The 21,880-nt window shown below is 41.4% G+C and overlaps 1 protein-coding gene across 2 annotated transcripts in view; it reads right to left on the reverse strand.

Annotated features, from left to right (window-relative positions):
• The window catches only part of LOC125376907, a 99,541-nt gene that overhangs the window by 26,854 nt on the left and 50,807 nt on the right, over positions 1-21,880 (reverse strand). For both annotated transcript variants that reach the window (XM_048389397.1, XM_048389396.1), the window contains exon 5: positions 9,879-9,905. In XM_048389397.1, the coding sequence (XP_048245354.1) occupies positions 9,879-9,905 (27 nt within the window). The remainder of the gene's footprint in view (positions 1-9,878; positions 9,906-21,880) is intronic.

A 21,880-nucleotide genomic window follows, 5' to 3' on the forward strand; every position in this document is an offset into this window, starting at 1 on the left:
GCTCCTTTCCGAGAGACCACTATCGTGTGGGAGGGGTCGATGAACTGTGGCAAGCAGACTTGAGTGACATGATTGCCTTTCAAGACGACAACGAAGGATTCAAATATCTGCTGTGCGTGATCGATGTGTTTTCAAAGATGGCATGGGTGCAACCCCTGAAGGCCAAGAGCAGTTCTGCTTTGACCGAAGGTTTTCAAACCTTGCTGATGCAACAAGCCAAAGATCGACTCCCTGCTCAATTGCAAACAGACAAAGGCAGAGAATTTGTCAACCGTCCTTTCCAGGCTCTCATGACGAAGCATGGCATTCATTTCTACACCAGTCAAAATCCTGAAACGAAAACAGCCGTGATGGAACGGTTTCAAAGGACTCTGAAAAATAAAATGTGGCGATACTTTACACAGCATGGGACCAGACACTATTTGAAAGTCTTACCCCAGTTGATCAAGTCGTACAACCGTCGTGTGCATCGGACCATTGGCCAGCGACCTGTGGACGTCCTCCCAGGAGATCCCCTGTCAGAAATTCGGGTGTTAGACTAAATGGAGGAAAAACAACAACAACAACGGCTTCAGCGCAAAAAGAAAATAACAACACAAAGACTGTCGTCCCCCAAGACAAGATCCCCCTCTCTTTTACTGCCGGGCACCCGTGTACGTCTGAACAAAACCAAAGGCACCTTTGAGAAAGGTTATCTCCCCAATTGGACCACTGAACTGTTTACGGTGGATCGGTTGGTGACTGGGAGAACACCTCCTGTGTATCGGATCAAAGATGATCATGGTGAAGTCCTCCAAGGAACTTTTTACCCTGAAGAAATACAACCCATCTTGAAAACAGACGATGTGTATGCCGTGGATCGCGTGCTGAAAAGACGTCCAGGACCGAAACAGGGTCAAGAAGAGGTCTTGGTGAAATGGACTGGCTACCCTGCCAGTTTTAATTCGTGGATCCCTGCAGATCATTTACAGATAAAATAAGGAGCATGCTGTCTCTCAGACTCATTCAGAGGGTGGACACACGCGATGACAGAACCACCACCACCACCACCACCGTCATCACCTCTGCAGAGAAGCCTCTCAGCATCCGTGGGTACCGATGAACCACCCCTTGCTGCTGCACCTCGTCATCACCAGCGCCGACACTCACCTTGGTGTTGTTTTGGCATGACGTTACCCCGCAGTGAAGTCGTGTTTTTTGCTCAGATCATTGTGATATATGGCGTGATCATCATGAGCATGGTACAGTTGGCCTTGGATCACGGAGAGAAACAGTTGTTGACAGCCCTGCTCTCCAGTTGTTTGGGATACATACTTCCACCACCCACCTTGGCCGCCTCACCAGGCATACCCAGGACGACCCCATCCACCAGAAGACTTCAACTTGATACCTCATCCACCCAGAGTTTTCTACCCTAACTCACGTCATCATGGCTGCCACCTTTTTTTCGAAACAAGACTTTTACATGACCCTGCCCAGTGATGCCTCCATGGACATCTATCCAAACAACAGCGTCAATGCGTATGAAATCAAGTTGCCTTATCCTCTGCATCTTGACCGTCAACAGTGGGAGGTGGGCGTCAGCGAAGTTCACTTTCTGATGACATGGTACAACGTCGCCCCACCCTTTGACTGGTTTGCGCTGAACCTCAAACTGAAAAAAGACACCCTTGTGAATGAAAGCGCAGGGAGCGCTATACCACACCCACAGTATGGTGTCGTCCATTATGAAAGCAAGAAGATTCCTATCGAGAAAGGCGTCTATTCATCTGAAGATTTGGTGAAAACCCTCAACCGTTTGATTCAGGAACATATTACGGATGTCTTGAAAGAACAGCCCTCAGACAGCGTCCAAAGTGATGGGAGACGGTTTGTCATTGATGTCAAGTATCCCGCAGATAGTCTTCGATTTGACATGCTTGAAGATGGAAAGGTGCGATTCCAAGCCCCTCAAGAAGTAGCAATCAATCATCCTCTCATGGAAAATACTGGTGGACCACTCTATTCCACGGAAGTGATCATGCCAAGTCCACTCTCGAGAATGCTCGGATTTGTTAAACTACCGCTCCTCGGTGAGGAGGACTATAAAACCTACACAGAGACGCCCGTTCCCTTGACTGCCTTGGCCCATTGGCAAGTGGGGGCTACTCCCATGACCGGTGGCTATGTGGAAATCACAGGTGACACAAAAGCACATCGTCTGTCAGGATTTGATACTGTGTACATTTACACCAACCTGGTTGAAGATCAAATTGTGGGCAATACGATGGCTTCCTTGCTGATCTACGTGCCTGTGTCAAAGAAGATGATGCAAGACAGTGTGGTGATTAAAAGCCCTCAGCACATTCACTACCTTGGGTTGCGTCATGGTTCCTTTGACGGTATTAAAATCTATATCATGGACGACACAGGGCGTCCCGTGCAATTTCAAATGGGGAAAGCCATCGTGACACTTCACTTCAGACGCCGCTACTAACGCAGAAAGCAACATGTTGGGACACGCATTGGCACACCAGATGAATTGAGGACAGTTCGGCCAGCGTGGGAGTGGTATCAAAGTATACAAAGGACGTTATCATCAACGTGGCAGTGGTCTTGGAGTTATCTTGAAGATGGCGTTGCCTTTCCTTAAATCTGCCGGAACATCGGTGCTCAAGATGGGTAAAAAGATCCTGCCTGGGTTGGTGAGTGATGTGGTTGGAGGCAAACGCAAATGGTCAGAGAGTCTGAAACATCGCGGCACAGCAGCCCTGATGGATGTCTTGGAGGAACGTTAGGAGCCGAGACCCCCTAAAAGCCGTAAAGTCGTCCCAACCACCACCACCACCCACCAGAAACAGTGTAAAAGGAAAAGAAAAACGGTTTAAAGGTCAGTCCTCATCAGACTTTCAACCTGACCAGACGTCCTTCAAGGCAGAGAAAAGGGTGAAACATCCATCATCATGATGCGCCGAGATGCTTGTGAATGTTCAAAGGCCCAGTTGGATCTCTTTACTGTACCCCCTGTGTCCACCTCTGTGCAAGAGGGTCAGTGGATTCGCTATAGTCCCTTGGCACCACCCTCTGTAGCAGGACCACTCCAGTTAACATTTCCAATCCCGTGAACGCTTACATTGATTTGAAACAGTGCTACCTGAGAGTATGTCTACGTGTGACAAAAGATGATGGCACGGATACCGTTCTAGCGGATAACCCTGTATCGACAGTCAACAATGTGATGCATTCCCTGTTTCCACCTCTGTGCAAGAGGGTCAGTGGATTCGCTATAGTCCCTTGGCACCACCCTCTGTAGCAGGGCCACTCCAGTTTAACATTTCCAATCCCGTGAACGCTTACATTGATTTGAAACAGTGCTACCTGAGAGTATGTCTACATGTGACGAAAGATGATGGCACGGAAACCGTTCTAGCGGATAACCCTGTATCGACAGTCAACAATGTGGGCTGCAAGTGGGACACAATCAGTTGGAGATCACACCCTCCATGGGCACTTACCCTTACAGAGCCTACTTGGAAACCCTTCTGAGTTATGGTACAGGAGCCAAAACATCTCACCTTCGATGTCCTGGATGGTTCACCGACGATGCTGGTAAAATGGACGTCTTCAATCCTGATGCAGATGCGAACACAAGAAACACAGGTGTCAGAACGCGACGCGATCTTATCGTACCCACCAAAGAAGTGGAACTTACAGGCCGTCTACACTGTGACCTGTTTCTTCAAGACCGTTATCTGCTGGATGGTGTCCCTATGAAACTCGAATTGCTACGAAGTCCCGATGAGTTCTGCTGATGGTGTCTACAAACTAGCGCTGACCAAAGCCGAATTCTATGTCCATCAGCTCAACATCGATCCTGCTGTCCGAGAAACACACGTGTCCAGTCTGAACGCTGGGGTGACTGCCAAGTATCCCCTTTCACATGTGCATGTGACTGCCCATGACATCATGAGAGGCGGTAGGGACTTTCACAAGGATCACCTCATCGGTGGCCAATTACCAAAACGCGTGGTCCTGGGACTTGTGGACAATAGTGCCTACGTAGGAAGCAAAGAGAAGAATCCGTACAACTTCAAACACAATCATGTCACCATGATGAAGCTCAAAGTCAACGCCAGGAAAACCATGGCACGGAAATGAAAAGCGACTTCAGCAACAACAGCGCCCATTTGAAACAAGTCTACATGAATCTGTTCCGAAACACGGGGCAGCTATGGCGACCCGAGACCTGCGAACCGACTCCCAAGGCCTTTACTCAAGGTTACACCTTGTGGGTGGTGGATCTCACCCCAGACCTTGGCGCTGATGAAGGCATCAACTACCCTCGACACACTGGCAAGTTGGGTTTGGAAATCCAGTTTGGACAAGCTCTCGAGGACCCAGTCACCCTCATCTGCTATGAGGAATACGAAAATGTTCTGGAAATAGATCGTTTCCGGAATGCGATGATGGTATAAAAAGAGCAGCGACAGACGGTCATGCCACACTTTTTCTCCTCCTACAAGGAACCATGGATGAACCACTCGGGTTGAGCACCTTGGATTTAGAAGCCCTCGTGGCTGATGACGAACCACTTCATGCCATCTACCGGGGCACCCTGGCCAGAAATGACTTTGCCAGACTGGGATGGCAACAGGATGACCCCTTTTATCCCAAAGCCTACGTTATCAACACAGATTTAAGCGATCAACCTGGCACACACTGGGTGAGCATCTATCGTCCAGCTCCTGGATCCGTGGAAATGATGGATAGCTATGGACTGTATTCATTACCCCTGTTTAAAGAGACTTTGAATCGCATGGGTCAGATTCAACAACGATGGAATACACGCCCCTTACAACATGGATACAGCACGTTGTGTGGAGTGTACTGTCTCTACATGCTGACCTATCGCGTGCGTGGGTGGACTTTTAATCAAGTGTTAGATACGTTGGACTGGAAGGACACCGCCAAGAATGATGCCACGGTATTAGCATGGTTTCATACCAAAGTGTCTACCTCCGTTCCTGTGGATGAGATGCCTGCCTTTCGACTGAGTGCCCAGACGCGTACCCTACATCAAAAGAACCAACCTTTCTGCCCTTATTGACCTGACACTTGTTCACTGAACCTACGATCACCTGACTGTCAACATTCCTGATTGAGGAGTGTACATACGTTCACTGCGTTTTAGGAATGTACATACGTTCACTATCAAAGTGGCAAAAGTTCTTTTTTTCAAACTGTACATACGTTCACATACGTGTACATACGTTCATGTTCACAAAAGTCACAGGGACGCCCCTAATCCTGTGACTTTTGTTTTGTTGTGTTGGTTCATGTGAGCGGGGGATTAAAAAAAGTTGAACCCATAGTAGTGTTGTGTTGTCTGTAGGATGAAGAAAAACAAAACCTTTGCTTTGACGACCCTCCAACCCACACCATGAACCCGTCTCCTCCTTTCCTCCCTCCCTCCTCCTCCTCCTCCTCCTCCTCCTCCCACCTTCCTCCCTTCACCACCACCCTCCCTTCACCACCACCACCCCCACGTCTATGTGTAGAACAACAACAACAACAACAACAACAACAACAACAACAAAAGATTTTTGACGCGCTTCTTTCAATGTCGATCCTGTTCACCTTTTACGTGCGCTTCTCCGGGTTTTCCCCACCTCCCCGGAAACGGATGCGCCGCCATCTTGGATGCGCGCGCAAGTCCCATCATATACTGCGCGCATGCGCAGTCACGTGACCAAACCGAAACCGGAAGTGACGTCAGAGATCCTCTCGACCAATCAGAAGCCAGGAGCGGTCCCATACTGATGTTACTAACTACTTTGATGTATTTATTAAGATTTTAGATAAAACCATTGATCCTATTTTGTTGTATGGGGCTAGGATATGGGGTATCTCTAAGTTAGACTTTATTGAAAGAGTACACGCCAATGCATGTAAACGAGTTTGGGGATTTAAGATTAATTGAGCAAATGCAGTTGTGTATGGTGAATGTGGTGGATATCTATTATTTATATAAACAGTAAATATAAACGATTATAACGAACACGCTTATAACGAACTGACGGATATAACAAACTTACTTTTTTGGTCCCGACTATTTGCTGTTGTTATACTGTATATATGCTTATAACGAACTACGGTTATAACGTACTACAATTAGTAGTCCCTTTGAGTTCGCTATAACCGTACTTTACTGTACGCAGATTAACATGATACCGTATTGGGTACAATTATTACACAGGCCTCCTTACAGATACCCAAGAACATGTTATGAAATGACGCTATTGTATGATATAGTTCTGGAAGCGTAGATTGAGTCTTATCTGTTCAGGAAAATATGAATGAATTTGGTTTGGGTTATGTAGAAAAGGAAGAATACCCTGAACATTGTATAAACATGGTCACTCAAAAACTAAAGGATGTTTATATACAAAAATGTTTAACTTGGCATTAAGATTATCAACGAAATGTGAATATGTACTGTTTTAAACTTAGGTTTCAAATTCTTTTGAAACCTATTTTGCAAAAACAATGTAATGTATTTTCCTCGAATAAGATGCTCATCGCATACTCTTAACATTGAACAGACACGTATTAGAAGATAGAGTTTGTAGGTGAGGTGAGGTGAAATTGGGTTTAACGTCGCGTCCAAAATAATTGCACTTATACAGCGACGTGCATGCACGTGTGTGTGTGTTTGTGTGTGTTTGTACTAGTCCAGTCTGATGCCGATTTATAGTGCTAGCTCACTTTGATACCATGCTGCAGTTTAACATGAATACCCCACTCAGACACAGTATACTGACTCCGAGCCGACCAGTCCATGTTTTAACCCCTTTATGCCGAGCGCCAGACAGGGTAACAACAATTACCATCTTTTAACGTCTTTTGGTAGGACGCGGCCGGGGATCGAACCCCGGACCTTCCGCTCTCCGGGCGGACGCTCTACCACTAGACCACGGAGTCGGCGTAGAGTTTGTACATTGTGCAAGGAACCGGAAGTAGTAGATGAGTACCATCTTTTCTTTGTATGTCCAGTATTCGAGCATTTGCGTATTGAATATTTATCGCCATATTTATACCAGCCACCAAACATTTTAAAGTTTATTGTACTTCGGAAAATGTCAACGTGACATTATATGTATTTCAAGCAAAGAAATATAAAAAACTACTTGTTAAAGATTCATTAAACGTATGTTTATTACACTATCCATTGCAATCTGCACTATATAGGCCTGTGGCCTTTCAGTATATGTGTAAATAAAGATTAATTGATTAATCCCCTAGACAGTCAATTCCCTTCAATTGATCTACCCGCCTGAACCAGAAATAAAAGAGACTGGTGAATCTTTCTCTTTATGTCGGTTTATATTCCAGCAGCTCTAGGTTTAGTGTCTTGAATTCACAACATTTGACTACAATCGAGCATGTATTTCTACGACTCTTGCTCAAACGTTTGTTGATCAGGGTGACAACATTCAAGGACAGTTTTTTCTTTCAAAATGTTTTAGGGTGATCACGAGGCCATTTCTAAATTTGACACATCAGTTATCAAAATGACGAGTAACTTGGTTTCCTGTGTTTGCTCTGCCTTTGCATGTGTTTGTGACTGATGCCATCGGCGGAGCAGGATGGGATCACATTTTCGCGAACTACTAGTATCATTACCACTTGATAATGATTCATAAACGCATGCTCATCATAAAGTCTGAATCGTACAATGGGCTCTGCTTTAGCAGAGATTTCTTATGATTATGGAAAGTGTTTTGACGGTTTTATTCACAACACAAGCTTTTCTGTTTTACTCTGTGATCCCTACTTGATAATATTTTATGGGCGGTTTGGTCAGCTGTGTTGATGGGTGGCCACATCTCCGTGTTGTCTGTCCGACACGACATGCAGTAACTGCAGTTCTCTTGTATCCGTTTTTTTTATCGTAGACTCGCGATTAAGTTTCTTTTGACGTGGATGTTGAACTGTAGAATACAGGTATAGGTAAAGAGACAGTTCAATGGTCTGCGGACACGTGAGTGATTGTGCAAGTTCAAAAGAGTTACATTTGTTCTGTCGTGTATGCCTTCATGTAAATAATCAGTTTAACAGTGAGTGATTTTACCGCGAATTGGCGTGTTTCTCAGTTGCGTGTGGATAAAATGTTGGGAAAATGACTCAAGCGACCATGATCAAAGACATGAACCACTATGGCGCAACCAAAGAACGCATTGTCCTGACAGCACAGAAGAACATTGATTCCAAAACCAGAATTTACCCATCAACATTATCATCGTGTTAAAAAGATTCTCCATTTATTTTGTGGATCACTGAGAAGAACACGGGTACATGTACATGAATTGATTGATATGTATTACGTAGGAATTGGTTGATGACAAGGCACCGAAACATCGCCTTTACAGTAAATAAAGAAGTTGTAATCCATACATTGTGTCTACTTTGTCCATCTGGATGGTACATAATTTGGTTCAGGTGAAAGCTGTGGTAGAGAAAACATCTGGAATGTTACAGTCAATGAAGCCCCTGATGTCACCTTTTCACAAGGCTACGTTAGGTGTGAACCCAAGGCTTGGGTCCAGGTATTGTCTCAATAACTTACTGTTTGATCCTAAACTCTAAACAGGAACTGTACTCATTGAAAGGTCAGCATCCTCATACCACCTCCAGCCACTGCTCCCAGAACAGTTTGAGCCGTGCCCGCAATCCAGCTGAATACCGACCGGAAGCCATCTCTGAGCTTGATACGCAGCCCTCTGTTGACACACTGTGAGGTCACCTCGTCGTTGTTGATGAACACAACAAATTTGTTGCACTGACTTCCGGCGTAGAACTTGACAGTGAGGAATCTCCCGTACACCTCTATGCTGGCATTCCTCCACACCCAGTCAGGCTCGCCCCCTAGCACAGAGTAGCAGCACTGGAGCACCTTCCGGTCCACACCCAGTGGACGGTGCTGCTTCTCTTGGATGACCACTAGGCTACCCGACCGCCCCGACTGGGCAACAGCTCGCCGACTAAACAACACGGTACCACGACACACGAGGCCATGCAATGGGAAAACCTGACCCTACTGTTAATATACTATGACAGGGTAACCGTGACATATTCTCGATATAGAAATCCTGATAGGGGTGTAAGTATAGAGTACTGGGGAACAACCATACCTTGCAATACCTACAAGCACAGTACTATTCAATCTCAAAAGCTAATCCTCCAAGAACAAATATATAACGCGTTCCGTACGAGATAGGCGATATACAAGGCATCCTGTCGGGTGTGGTGTTGTGTGATAGAGAGTTCACATTCCAAAATGATCACAAACGTTCCAAAGTTTCAAAAGAGCGATGCGGGGTATTTACAGCGACGTTAATGCACAGTTTTCGCGGATATGAAATTATTCTTCTTGTACTTGTGGAATCAAATCAAAAGTTCCAATAGGACTGACATACTTCATCTTAGATAGACTGATGACTTGATTCACCACAACATACCTACCATGCCTTGGTTGTGCGCGTGCTTGTTGTTTAACGGCACTCATCAAGATGGCCAGAAATAATCTACTCTGGGCTAGGCATTCCGGTGATTGATATTATGACCATTGATCCACGCCTTCGGGTACGTGGCCACGTCATCAACCAAGTCACCGTGCCTGACCAACTAATCCATTGAGTCGCCTCTTGCCATCAGCATGACTGACTCCCATATTTTAACATACACTTACGCCTGTCGTAGCGCTCCGATCGCTTTGTGGAACGGGGCGCAGGTCTAACACGCAGCCACCACGGTTCTTGTCTTGAGACAAGGTTGTGGATGGCGTGACCTTGCTGATACTGGTGAGATATGAACTTAAACGTGAAGAAATGTACACTTACAGCGGACACCATATCGTCATCGTCACCCTGCAAATACAATGATCAGTGTCAAATGTTCTGATTTTGTACCTTTGAAATTAAAAAGAAACCACGTCCTGTTTCCAAGCTTCGTAATAGTATTAGTAATAAACATTGTGGGATTCTTACTCTATTTGTTTCAAAAAACTGGCCATGAAAATAATTTTTATATATGCCCGTGTATATAAATGCCAAAAAATGAAATATCTGCTAAAAGAACAGCTAAATGATGACACCAAGTATCTCCCACTGTTTGATAGTGATTCATAAACACGTGTTTATTATATAGTCCGAATCGTAGAATGGACTCCGAGATGTCTTGAAAGATTATTGAAAGGGTTTTCTCGCTTTTATTAATATACACAATTCCAACAATACCGACAATTCTTTCCTGACTTAAAGTTTTCTTCCATGGACACCAGCATTGTTCGAGATTTCAAACTGATGTACTAGGAGTGAGTGACTGAGTTAAGTTTAACGCCGCTTTTAACAGTATTCGAGTTATATCACGGCGTGTCAGCTTAATGTGAGAGGAAAGCCCGAAGTGATGCAGGTCTCAGACGTTTATCACTTCGGTGAAATCCACGAGCACGGGTATGGTGCTGACAAACCTAGAAACATAATCGGAGCGAACCGGGATTCGAACCCACAATCATAGGTTTCTGGCGTGCCCAAGGGACGCATCTCTGCACAGCGAATCGTGGCGCCTTAGACAACTGGGCCACCCGTGCCCCCAATGTGCAAGGAACTGCGAAGGCTATTACATAGCAACGGTGAGAAACCTAATCACTCATCATTGCAACAGATAATAGGTTATGAGTGGAGAATGAAACTAGACTCCATGTGTGGGGTCCTGCTTCAATCGATGTAATGACACTGCATATAAAGAAGACGACCCGTAAAGCGTGTCGTAACAGGCGACTATTCTTGTGATAAGACTAGCGGGACCGAGTGGTCAGGCCCGCTGACTTGACTGATGCATGTCATCGTATCCCAATTGCGTGGATCGATGCTCATGATATCAATCACTGGATTGTCTGCTCCAGACTCGATTATTTACAGACCATCGTCATATAGCTGGAATATTATTCTTGAGTGGGGCGTTACACAACAAACAAACAAACAAAGCAAATGGAAACCTGACCTTACGTAATACGTTATAACACGTCCCATTTTAATTTCTGGAAACCCAAAAGTCCAGAAACTCTACGGTCTTTGCCAAGTATCGGTCAAAGTTATTTACAAAATTAAACATGCTGTTTTTTAATGGGAACATACCAAGGAAGAAAAAATGAAAAAAAAATGTTTAAAAACTTAATATTTACACTATGTCGCCCATGGGCAGGCCCATGGGCGAGAATATATTCCTTTACTTAAAACTCATGTTTTAGTTTCGCAAATACATTAAATGTATTCATTCAAGTATCATGACACAAAATATAACTCATTTTATAGCGATATTGAAACTCATAACTCATATATAACTCATTTTATAGCGATATTGAGTGAGTGAGTGAGTGAGTATGGTTTTACGCCGCTTTTAGCAATATTCCAGCAATATCACGGCGGGGGACACCAGAAATGGGCTTCACACATTGTACCCATGTCGGGAATCGAACCCGGGTCTTTGGCGTGACGAGCGAACGCTTTAACCACTAGGCTACCCGACCGCCCCATAGCGATATTGAAATATTTCGCCCATGGGCGAGAAAAAGGTTTGGCCCATGGGCAGGCCCATGGGCGAGAATATGTTCCTTTACTCAAAACTCATGTTTTTGTTTCGCAAGTTATACATTAAATGTATTTATTCAAGTATCATGACACAAAATGTAACAAAATTAAACTCATTTTAACTTAATTCAACTATTTTATAGCGATATTGAAATATTTCGCCCATGGGCGAGAAAAAGGTTTGGCCCATGGGCGAGAATATTTTCCTTTACTCAAAACTCATGTTTTTGTTTCGCAAATACATGCGGGTGTTCTTACCATTTTCATGGCACAAACTGTAACTCAATTTTACTTAATTCAGCTATTATATAGCGTTATTGAAATATTTAGCCCATGGGCGAGAAAAGGTTTGGCCGAGAATATTTCCCTTTGCTCAAAACTCATGTTTTAGTGTCGCATATACATAAAGGTGTTCTTAGAAGTTTCATGTCACATAATTTAACAAATTTTAACTTAATTCAACTATTTTACGGCGTTATTGAAATATTTCGCTCTGGACGAAAAAGATTGGCCCATGGGCGAGAATATTTACCTTTGCTCAACAGTTTTAGTTTCGCAAATACATAAAGGTGTGTCTATAAGCATGACACATGATTCAACTATTTTACGGCGTTATTAAAATATTTCGCCCATGTTTTCGTCAGTCCCTTTAAAGCATCAACAAACCGTGTGCAAAGTATATTGTATCGTGTTAAATATACTCTATATTATATCATTACATTACTAATTAAAATAGGGCATTTGATTGGATGTTTCCTCTATAGAAGTTCTACAAATTTCACCTGTGTTACATTTTGTAGCGATCTTTAATGAACCCGGCCTTACCTCTCAAAACGTTTTGACAGTTTATCATACGAATCCATGTGCGTGTACTCCAATTCATTGGAGTTATTTTCCACAACATTAAAGTTTAGTTAGTTTCTATTTCATTTATCATTCTATGCCCCGTTGATACATCACACTGGGCAATTACGTGACACTAGGTATGCAATATACAGGTACGCGTGCGCGTATTTTAATGAAAAAAAACTATTCGTCTTTTATTGCAGAACGTTTGGCTGAATATCTTACATTCTAACGAAATCTCGAAATAATTATTTAATTACATGCGGTGGCGAACTGACCAGTGGAGAATTATGTTTCAATGCGATTGAGGAAAACGTGAGTGAATATTGTGACACTAAAGCACCTTTTAACTGAATTGCCACTTGGGGTATGAAAATGGTAACAGTTCAGAAAAAAACAACAGCCTTCTTATGATAATTCTCATATTCTCATTAGGACGTTGTATCTAATTACAGTGTCGGCGTTATTTACAAGTGATTCTACAATACCTGCTGTCGGTCAATTACGATCTACCACACCACGCGTGAATAAACAGTTATGCAGGCGTTGCTGTGGGCAAACACCTAGCCTGAAAATTTGTTGTTTGTTGTGGATACATATTTTACAAATGTTCGTTGATATGTGGATATATTAAGCACAAAGACAAACAAATGTTTATGAAAGATGAATTAGTGCCTTGATATATTCATCAAGATGAGTATCATCGTTTAAGGGGGTCATTCAATAAACGTATGTTTGGAGGAGATATCAAAGGAGCCGCCCAATATACACAGTGTCGTCCGGTGAACTACCACCCCACCCTGTCCATAAGAGTTATGTAATCGGTACACAAATATATTTGATGCGATGTCAGTGTGGAAGGAGTTTGAATTACGTCCGCCACTGGCCACAGAAATCCTCAATCACTGGATTGTCTGGTCCAGACTCGATTATTTACAGACCGCCGTCATACAGCTGAAATATTGCTAAGTGTCAAACCCAGAATTGCAGTTAGATCCCCTATATGCTGTAGATCTCCTGTAGTCAAGAGATGCAATAGCGAGGCAGCAATGTCAATTTATGAGGGACAGACAGCTACTCGAACATATATAAACATAGCAGCCAAAGATAAAAATGAAATCATATCATGTACGAAAATAGAAATCATATCAACACAAAAAGAGAAAGTGTATGAGTACTAAAACTGGCAATAGATATGCGTACCCTGCGTACACACATGAGTCCCATTCGACTGTCTACAACACACGAATAACTGTCAAACAAGTTTGGGTACCCCTTCTGTTCAGGCAACTTATTTAGTTTGATAATTTTGTATTAAAATCCTTTTCAATTTGTTTGCACCATTTTCCCTATTCCATGCATGTTTATGCTGCTACATCTTATTGCTCATGTTTCCAAGTATTGTAAAACACTTCAGTGTTTCTCCTTCTTAATCTAACGTTATAACATTTCAGGTCATTACCATCATCTAATACACAAGAGATGATACCAAGACATATTTTATTCGGTTTTATGGTCTATGCGGTCTTACAATTGATTTAATTAGTGCTTAAATCTTATGTCTAGTACATATTTTCACAAACAGGGCTGTTAGATGATATAAGGAAGGTAACTTCCAGTTGAGGACTGAATACCACGTACTTTAGTCTGTTAACGACGTTTCTACAATTAATATTTTGAATAAGCCATTAATACGCCAGTTGTGACAGGGATGATGGTATGGTAGCTGTAGCAGACAGATTGACAGCCGTTGTTACGTGAGTCACTAGGTTATTAGTACGGCATTGGCCTTGTTGATTGTTACTCTACTTTGAGGATTTCTGTGGCCAGTGGCGTACGTAATTCAAACTCCTTCCACACTGACATCGCACCAAATATATTTGTGTACCGATACATTACTCTTACTGACAGGGTGGGGTGGTAGTTCACGCGAAACGGACGACACTGTTCCTTTAATATCGCCTCACAACATACTTTTAATGAATGACCCCTTAAACGATGATACACATCAGGATCGCGGAGAAAATACAAGATTCGTTCTCGTTGAATATATATATATCAAGGCACCAATTCATCTTTCATAAACTTTTTGTGCCTTTGTGATTAATATATCCACATATCAACGAAAATATGTAATACATGTATCCACAAAAAATATACATGTACAGGGCATTGCCTAAACGTCGGGCCGGACCAAGACGGGCCAAAGTGTTATTGGCTAATTACTTGATTATCGGCGATCATACCTTCATATAATTGATGCAATATAAACACATGACATGAATGAACAATCACCAAACAAAAAAGTGCACCATAATTAAGTAATTCGGAGTAAATCGCTTGAAAACCAGAAAGTGGAGCTGTGTGTAAGCGTCGATGATCTAGCTAACCTGTAAAAGAGCAATCGTTAACCGAAATAAGATTTAAAACGTATCAAATACTTCTAGCTATCGTGATACAAATTTCCATCTGTCGGCATAGCGTTTATATTTATAGGAACGTACTATATCTCAATAAATACCACTTTATAATGTCACTGTTCGTCGTATTTAAAGCAGACACGTTGGTTAAAGTAGACCTCTTCTCCCTATACTCTCAACAGTCACACAAGTGTTCGGCCCGGGCTGTCAAAATAAACTTAAACCTCACAGATGTATCATCAAATGGATTCACATCTATAGATTAGTATTATATCTATCTAAATACCACATTATAGTGTCTCAGATCGCGGTATTTAAAGAAAACAAGGGGCTCAAAGTGAAGCCCTTTTCCCTCTACATTCTCAACATAGTCTCTATCAGAAGTGTTTGGCTTGTGTTGGGTCCGACTTGGCCCGGGCGGTCAAAATCAACTTTAAACACACAGATGTATCATCAAATGTGTTTACATCTGTAGATTAGTATTTAATCTACTTATATACAACTTAATAATGTCACGGTACATCGTATTGAAAGAAAACAAGGGGCTCAAAGTGAAGCATTTTTATTGTATTTTCTTAAAAAAATCTATTTCAGAAGTGTTCAGTCCGACTTGGCCCGGGCTGTCAAAATCAACTTAAACCTCACAGATGTATCATCAAATGGATTCACATCTATAGATTAGTATTATATCTACCTAAATACCACATTATAGTGTCTCAGATCGCGGTATTTAAAGAAAACAAGGGGCTCAAAGTGAAGCCATTTTCCCTCTACATTCTCAACATAGTCTCTATCAGAAGTGTTTGGCTTGTGTTGGGTCCGACTTGGCCCGGGCGGTCAAAATCAACTTTAAACACACAGATGTATCTTCAAATGTGTTTACATCTATAGAATAGTGTTATATTTACCTATACACCACTTTATAATGTCACGGTACATCGTATTGAAAGAAAACAAGGGGCTCAAAGTGAAGCATTTTTACTGTATTTTCTTAAGAAAATCTATGTCAGAAGTTTTCGGTCCGACTTGGCCCGGGCTGTCAAAATCAACTTAAACCGCACAGATGTATCATCAAATGGATTCACATCTATAGATTAGTATTATATCTACCTAAATACCACTTAATTGTGTCTCAGATCGCGGTATTTAGAGAAAACAGGGGGCTCAAAGTGAAGCCATTTTCCCTCTACATTCTCAACATAGTCTCTATCAGAAGTGTTTGGCTTGTGTTGGGTCCGACTTGGCCCGGGCTGTCAAAATCTACTTTAAACACACAGATGTATCATCAAATGTGTTTACATCTATAGATTAGTATTTAATCTACTTATATACAACTTAATAATGTCACGGTACATCGTATTGAAAGAAAACAAGGGGCTCAAAGTGAAGCATTTTTATTGTATTTTCTTAAGAAAATCTATTTCAGAAGTGTTCAGTCCGACTTGGCCCGGGCTGTCAAAATCAACTTAAACCTCACAGATGTATCATCAAATGGATTCACATCTATAGATTAGTATTATATCTACCTAAATACCACATTATAGTGTCTCAGATCGCGGTATTTAAAGAAAACAAGGGGCTCAAAGTGAAGCCCCTTTCACTCTACATTCTCAACATAGTCTCTATCAGAAGTGTTTGGCTTGTGTTGGGTCCGACTTGGCCCGGGTGGTCAAAATCAACTATAAACACACAGATGTATCTTCAAATGTGTTTACATCTATAGAATAGTGTTATAGAAGAGGAAGAAGAAGACGAAAATTGTTTTAATAAAGTGTCACATGCTGCAGTACTAAATATATGGACATATAAACATTTCATTAAAAAAACAGCACCCGGCCAGTTGGCCTACGAGACACTAATTACATAATGGTACATTTAAAATATATAAAAAAAGAAAGGAAAAATTAGTTGCAACTTTGTATATTACTACACCCACACCCACACCCACACCCACACCCACACCCACACCCACACCCACACCGATACACTCACACACACATCCGCATTAAAATCCCGCTCAAAGCATTCAAACAGGTAAGCATACAAACAGGTAAGCATACAGGACGCTCACAGCAATCTCATACAGGACACTCACAGCAGTCTCATACAGAACACTCAAAGCAATCTCATTCAGAACACTCACAACAATTTCATACAGAGCACTCACAACAATCTCATTCAGAACACTCGCAGCAATCTCATACAAAACACTCACGGCAATCTCATACATGTCATACATCTATACACATATGCGTCCATATACACACAACTTAATTCATCAATCGTGTATACTAACCTACATGTATTACCAGCATGCATACTAACATACCAACCTACATACATACCTATATCCATCAAACATAAATCAATCCGTATTATACATACACAGGTCCATCCATACCTATGTCTGTTCAAACACACCTCAATCCAAATATACTAACACACATACAACCATACATCCATACCTATATTCATCCATACACATATCGATCCATATATACATACACACATACAACCATACCTATATCCATCCATTCACACCTCAGTCCGTATATACATATACACATACAACCATACAAGTGTCGTACTGAATACAGTATGAACATACATTAAATACAACAGATGATATAAATGAGAGGCACTGTGTACTAACGTACATAAACACACCCGCCTACACACCTACGTGCATATATAAGACAATGCATAACATTATGGATGGGATAAAAAGTAATTAAAATAAAAGCTAACAGTTTATATAAAGTTTACGGCGCCTGTACATTCTGTAGACAAGGGAGGCTAGGGATTTACTTATACATGTAGTATTCATTAGATAACAGGTCTGTTGCAGCAGAGAAAAGGTCGGGAAGGAGGGCTCCAAGGAGGCAATATGATTCCATAAATCATATCTTAGATCAGAATAAAAGTTACATTCAGTTAGAAAGTGGATTTCATCTTCGATTGCTTTAGAGTCACACATTTTACATATCCTTTCTTCCAAGGGGACAGTCGGTCGTGAAAATCTACCGGTCTCTATTTCAAGAGGTAAAGTTCCTGTACGTATTTTGGCGAGTGTACTTCGATAAGATCGGTCCATTATAAGTTGAACATATGGTTCAGTGTTAAGCGAGCCCTTAAAGAGTCTATATGTTCTAAGTTTGTTACCGTTTATAAGCCCTCGATCGTTCCACAGCTGACGTAGCCAGTCGTGGTAATCATTGGATATAAGCCAAGTCTTTATGCAGTCCATGTCAGGGGGTGTTAAATTAAATATATCTAAAATAGGTAGTTGCCACGACTTGATAAGTGTAAAAACCTTATTAGTTCATGATTTACGATAATTACGTGACCATAGATGGACTTTACTACTCACTCGAATGTTGTCACAGTTTTGTAGACGATACCATAGTTGTAAAATTTCTAACTTTTGCTTGGTATAAGGCGAAGTCCAACCCATATCCCCTCGAACTGACAAGTTTGGTGACTTACAGCCCACTCCGAGAAAGAATCTACATGCTCGATTTTGTACTGCATTGATACAACTGAACTGACGTGTGCCCCACACAGCAGCTCCGTATGAGAGAATCGGTTGCACAAGGTTTTCATATAACTTATTAAATACATCGTAAGCCATTCCTCCACTGGCTTTGAATTTACACACAATCACACCTAAGGCACGATGAGCAGACTTGGCTATTTCCTTGGCTGTGAAATTAAGATCTAGGTGTTCATGAAACCAAACACCAAGATATTTATATGCATGAGTATAACACACTTCATTTTCACCGATAGTGAAAGTAACACCTGATATACTGGAACCTCTTGACCGGAAATGGATAACTTGTGTTTTCTTCAAATTAACAGACATACGCCATTTAGTACACCAGGTATTTACACAATTTAACATCTTCTGTAGACAACTTTCGTCGGGTGCAATTAAGGCAATGTCGTCTGCATACAACAGAACACTTAGTTGATAATTACTTATATTAATCCCACAATTCAGACAGTTGATTTCATCCACAAGATGGTTGATATACACAGAAAAGAGTGTAGGGGAAAGCACACACCCTTGGCGCACACCAGAGTAGACTGGTTTGTGTACCAATTATTGACACTGACTCTAGACCACGTTGAGGCGTACATTGAATTCACAGCTCTTAGAAAGTTTCCTTTAATTCCGAGTTTGTTGAGCTTGTACCATAAGCAATCACGGTTAACTTTATCAAAGGCCTTTGAAATGTCGATAAAACAAACAAATGTTGTATTTTGTTAAGAAAATCTATGTCAGAAGTGTTCGGTCCGACTTGGCCCGGGCTGTCAAAATCAAATTAAACCGCACAGATGTATCATCAAATGGATTCACATCTATAGATTAGTATTATATCTACCTAAATACCACATTATAGTGTCTCAGATCGCGGTATTTAAAGAAAACAAGGGGCTCAAAGTGAAGCCCTTTTCCCTCTACATTCTCAACATAGTCTCTATCAGAAGTGTTTGGCTTGTTTGTGTTGGGACCGACTTGGCCCGGGCGGTAAAAATCTACTTTAAACACACAGATGTATCTTCAAATGTGTTTACATCTATAGATTAGTGTTATATCTACCTATATACCACTTTATAATGTCACAGTGTATGGCATTTAAAGAAAACTGGGCCGTTAAAGTCAAGCTCTTTTACTGTATTTTCTTAAGAAATATTATCAAATAAGAATATGTGATTGATCACTTACAGACTTTAATGGTTTCACAAAAGGAACGACGTATCTCTTCTGACATGCTTGATTGTATTGCAGTCATTACATTTCCCCAAGACTCTGCACCAGTTTGATATAACGATTGTTACAACAGTGGAATTGCTATAAACGCATTGACGCGCGAAAGGGACGCGGTAACTAAAGAATTAAAACATTAACATAAATACAATTGTTTTGTGGATTTTTTTAGATTTGGGGATATTGAGATCCCGCATTGTGTTATATGGCATAACGTGTTTAGTCAAAACACACACAGCCTCTGTTCCTTTTGGGACTTAAATCCGAATCCTGAGAACCTGTTGTGTTTACATTGACACACTTTTTCTCTGGAATGAGTAAGATACACATTTGAATTGGAACTCGAGTCTGCGGCGTGCTTAGCGATCACTATTACTGTAAGGCCACAATAGCACCCGAATAGGCCTCTGAAAAGCAACGCCACTGATTACGTTACTGATTGTTGTTTGAGACAACCAAACTGGAAATGACAACGTGACAGCAGAGATCACATCAGCAATAGGTATGGGTTTCATATGATTTATTTTGTAAAAATGCACTGAAGCGTAGTGTAATTCACTGTGGTTTGAATTCCAATATCTTCCAGATGAATAAATTATATCGCCAACTTGAACAAGGGGATATTATGTTGTGACAACGATAGTCTGCCGTCTGTTTATGTTTGTCACTGTGAATAGCCATGAACACAACGACGGAAATTATCATGAATAATTTGTTTCACGTTATTCTACTGCTTTACTGTCCAGATCATATTACACTGCATCATGAATAACACACCCCAAGTCAAATTAATGACACTTTGCATAATTGACACGATCGTTGAGTTTTGCCATAGTTAACGGTTGGTGTGAAATTTGATTCCATCATCTCCAGGACACGATGCTTGCCCATTGCCCATTGTCTTGCGAACTAAATCATTACGATCTACAATTAATGTTCCATTTGAATTCGTTATAACCGTAGTTTGCTGTATAAACTTACTTTGATATTCCCAATGATGCGTGGATGTTACTTAGTCTCTTGTGTGTCGGGGGCACGGGTGGCCCAGTCGTCTAAGACGCCGCGATTCGCTGTGCAGAGTTGAAGATACAAGCTTCTGATAGAGACTATGTTGAGAATGTAGAGGGGAAAGGGCTTCACCTTGAGCACCTTGTTTTCTTTAAATACGATGTACCGTGACATTATAAAGTGGTACATAGGTAGATTTAATAATAATCTATAGATGTAAACACATTTGATGATACATCTGTGTGTTTAAAGTCGATTTTGACAGCCCGGGCCAAGTCGGACCCAACACAAGCCAAACACTTCTGATCGAGACTATGTTGAGAATGTAGAGGGGAAAGGGCTTCACTTTGAGCCCCTTGTTTTCTTTAAATACGATGTACCGTGACATTATAAAGTGGTATATAGGTAGATATAATACTTAGCTATAGATGTGAATCCATTTGATAATACATCTGTGAGGTTTAAGTTGATTTTGACATTTTGTATTAAGAAAATACAGTAAAAGTGCTTGACTTTAACGGCTCAGATTTCTTTAAATGCGATACACTGGGACATTATAAAGTGGTACATAGGTAGATTTAATACTAATCTATAGATGTAAACACATTTGAAGATACATCTGTGTGTTTAAAGTCGATTTTGACAGCCCGGGCCAAGTCGGACCCAACACAAGCCAAACACTTCTGATTGAGACTATGTTGAGAATGTAGAGTGAAAGGGCTTCACTTTGAGCCCCTTGTTTTCTTTAAGTGCAGCCATCTGAGACACTATAAAGTGGTATTTAGGTGGATATAATACTAATCTATAGATGTGAATCCATTTGATGACACATCTGTGAGGTTTAATTTGATTTTGACAGCACGGGCCAAGTCGGACTGAACACTTCTGACTTGGATTTTCTTAAGAAAATACGGTAAAAGTGCTTCACTTTGAGCCCCTTGTTTTCTTTAAATACTGATGTACCGTGACATTATAAAGTGGTATATAGGTAGATATAATACTAATCTATAGATGTAACACATTTGAAGATACATCTGTGCGGTTTAAAGTCGATTGTGTCACAATATTCACTCACGTTTTCCTCAATCGCATTGAAACAAAATTCCCACTGGTCAGTTCGTCACCGCATGTAATTAAATAATTATTTCGAGATTTTGTTAGAATGTAAGATATTCAGCCAAACGTAATGCAATAAAAGACGAATA

This window comes from Haliotis rufescens, unplaced genomic scaffold (genome assembly GCF_023055435.1).
Source record: "Haliotis rufescens isolate VD_foot unplaced genomic scaffold, xgHalRufe1.0.p SCAF_8, whole genome shotgun sequence".
Classification (NCBI taxonomy): domain Eukaryota; kingdom Metazoa; phylum Mollusca; class Gastropoda; order Lepetellida; family Haliotidae; genus Haliotis; species Haliotis rufescens.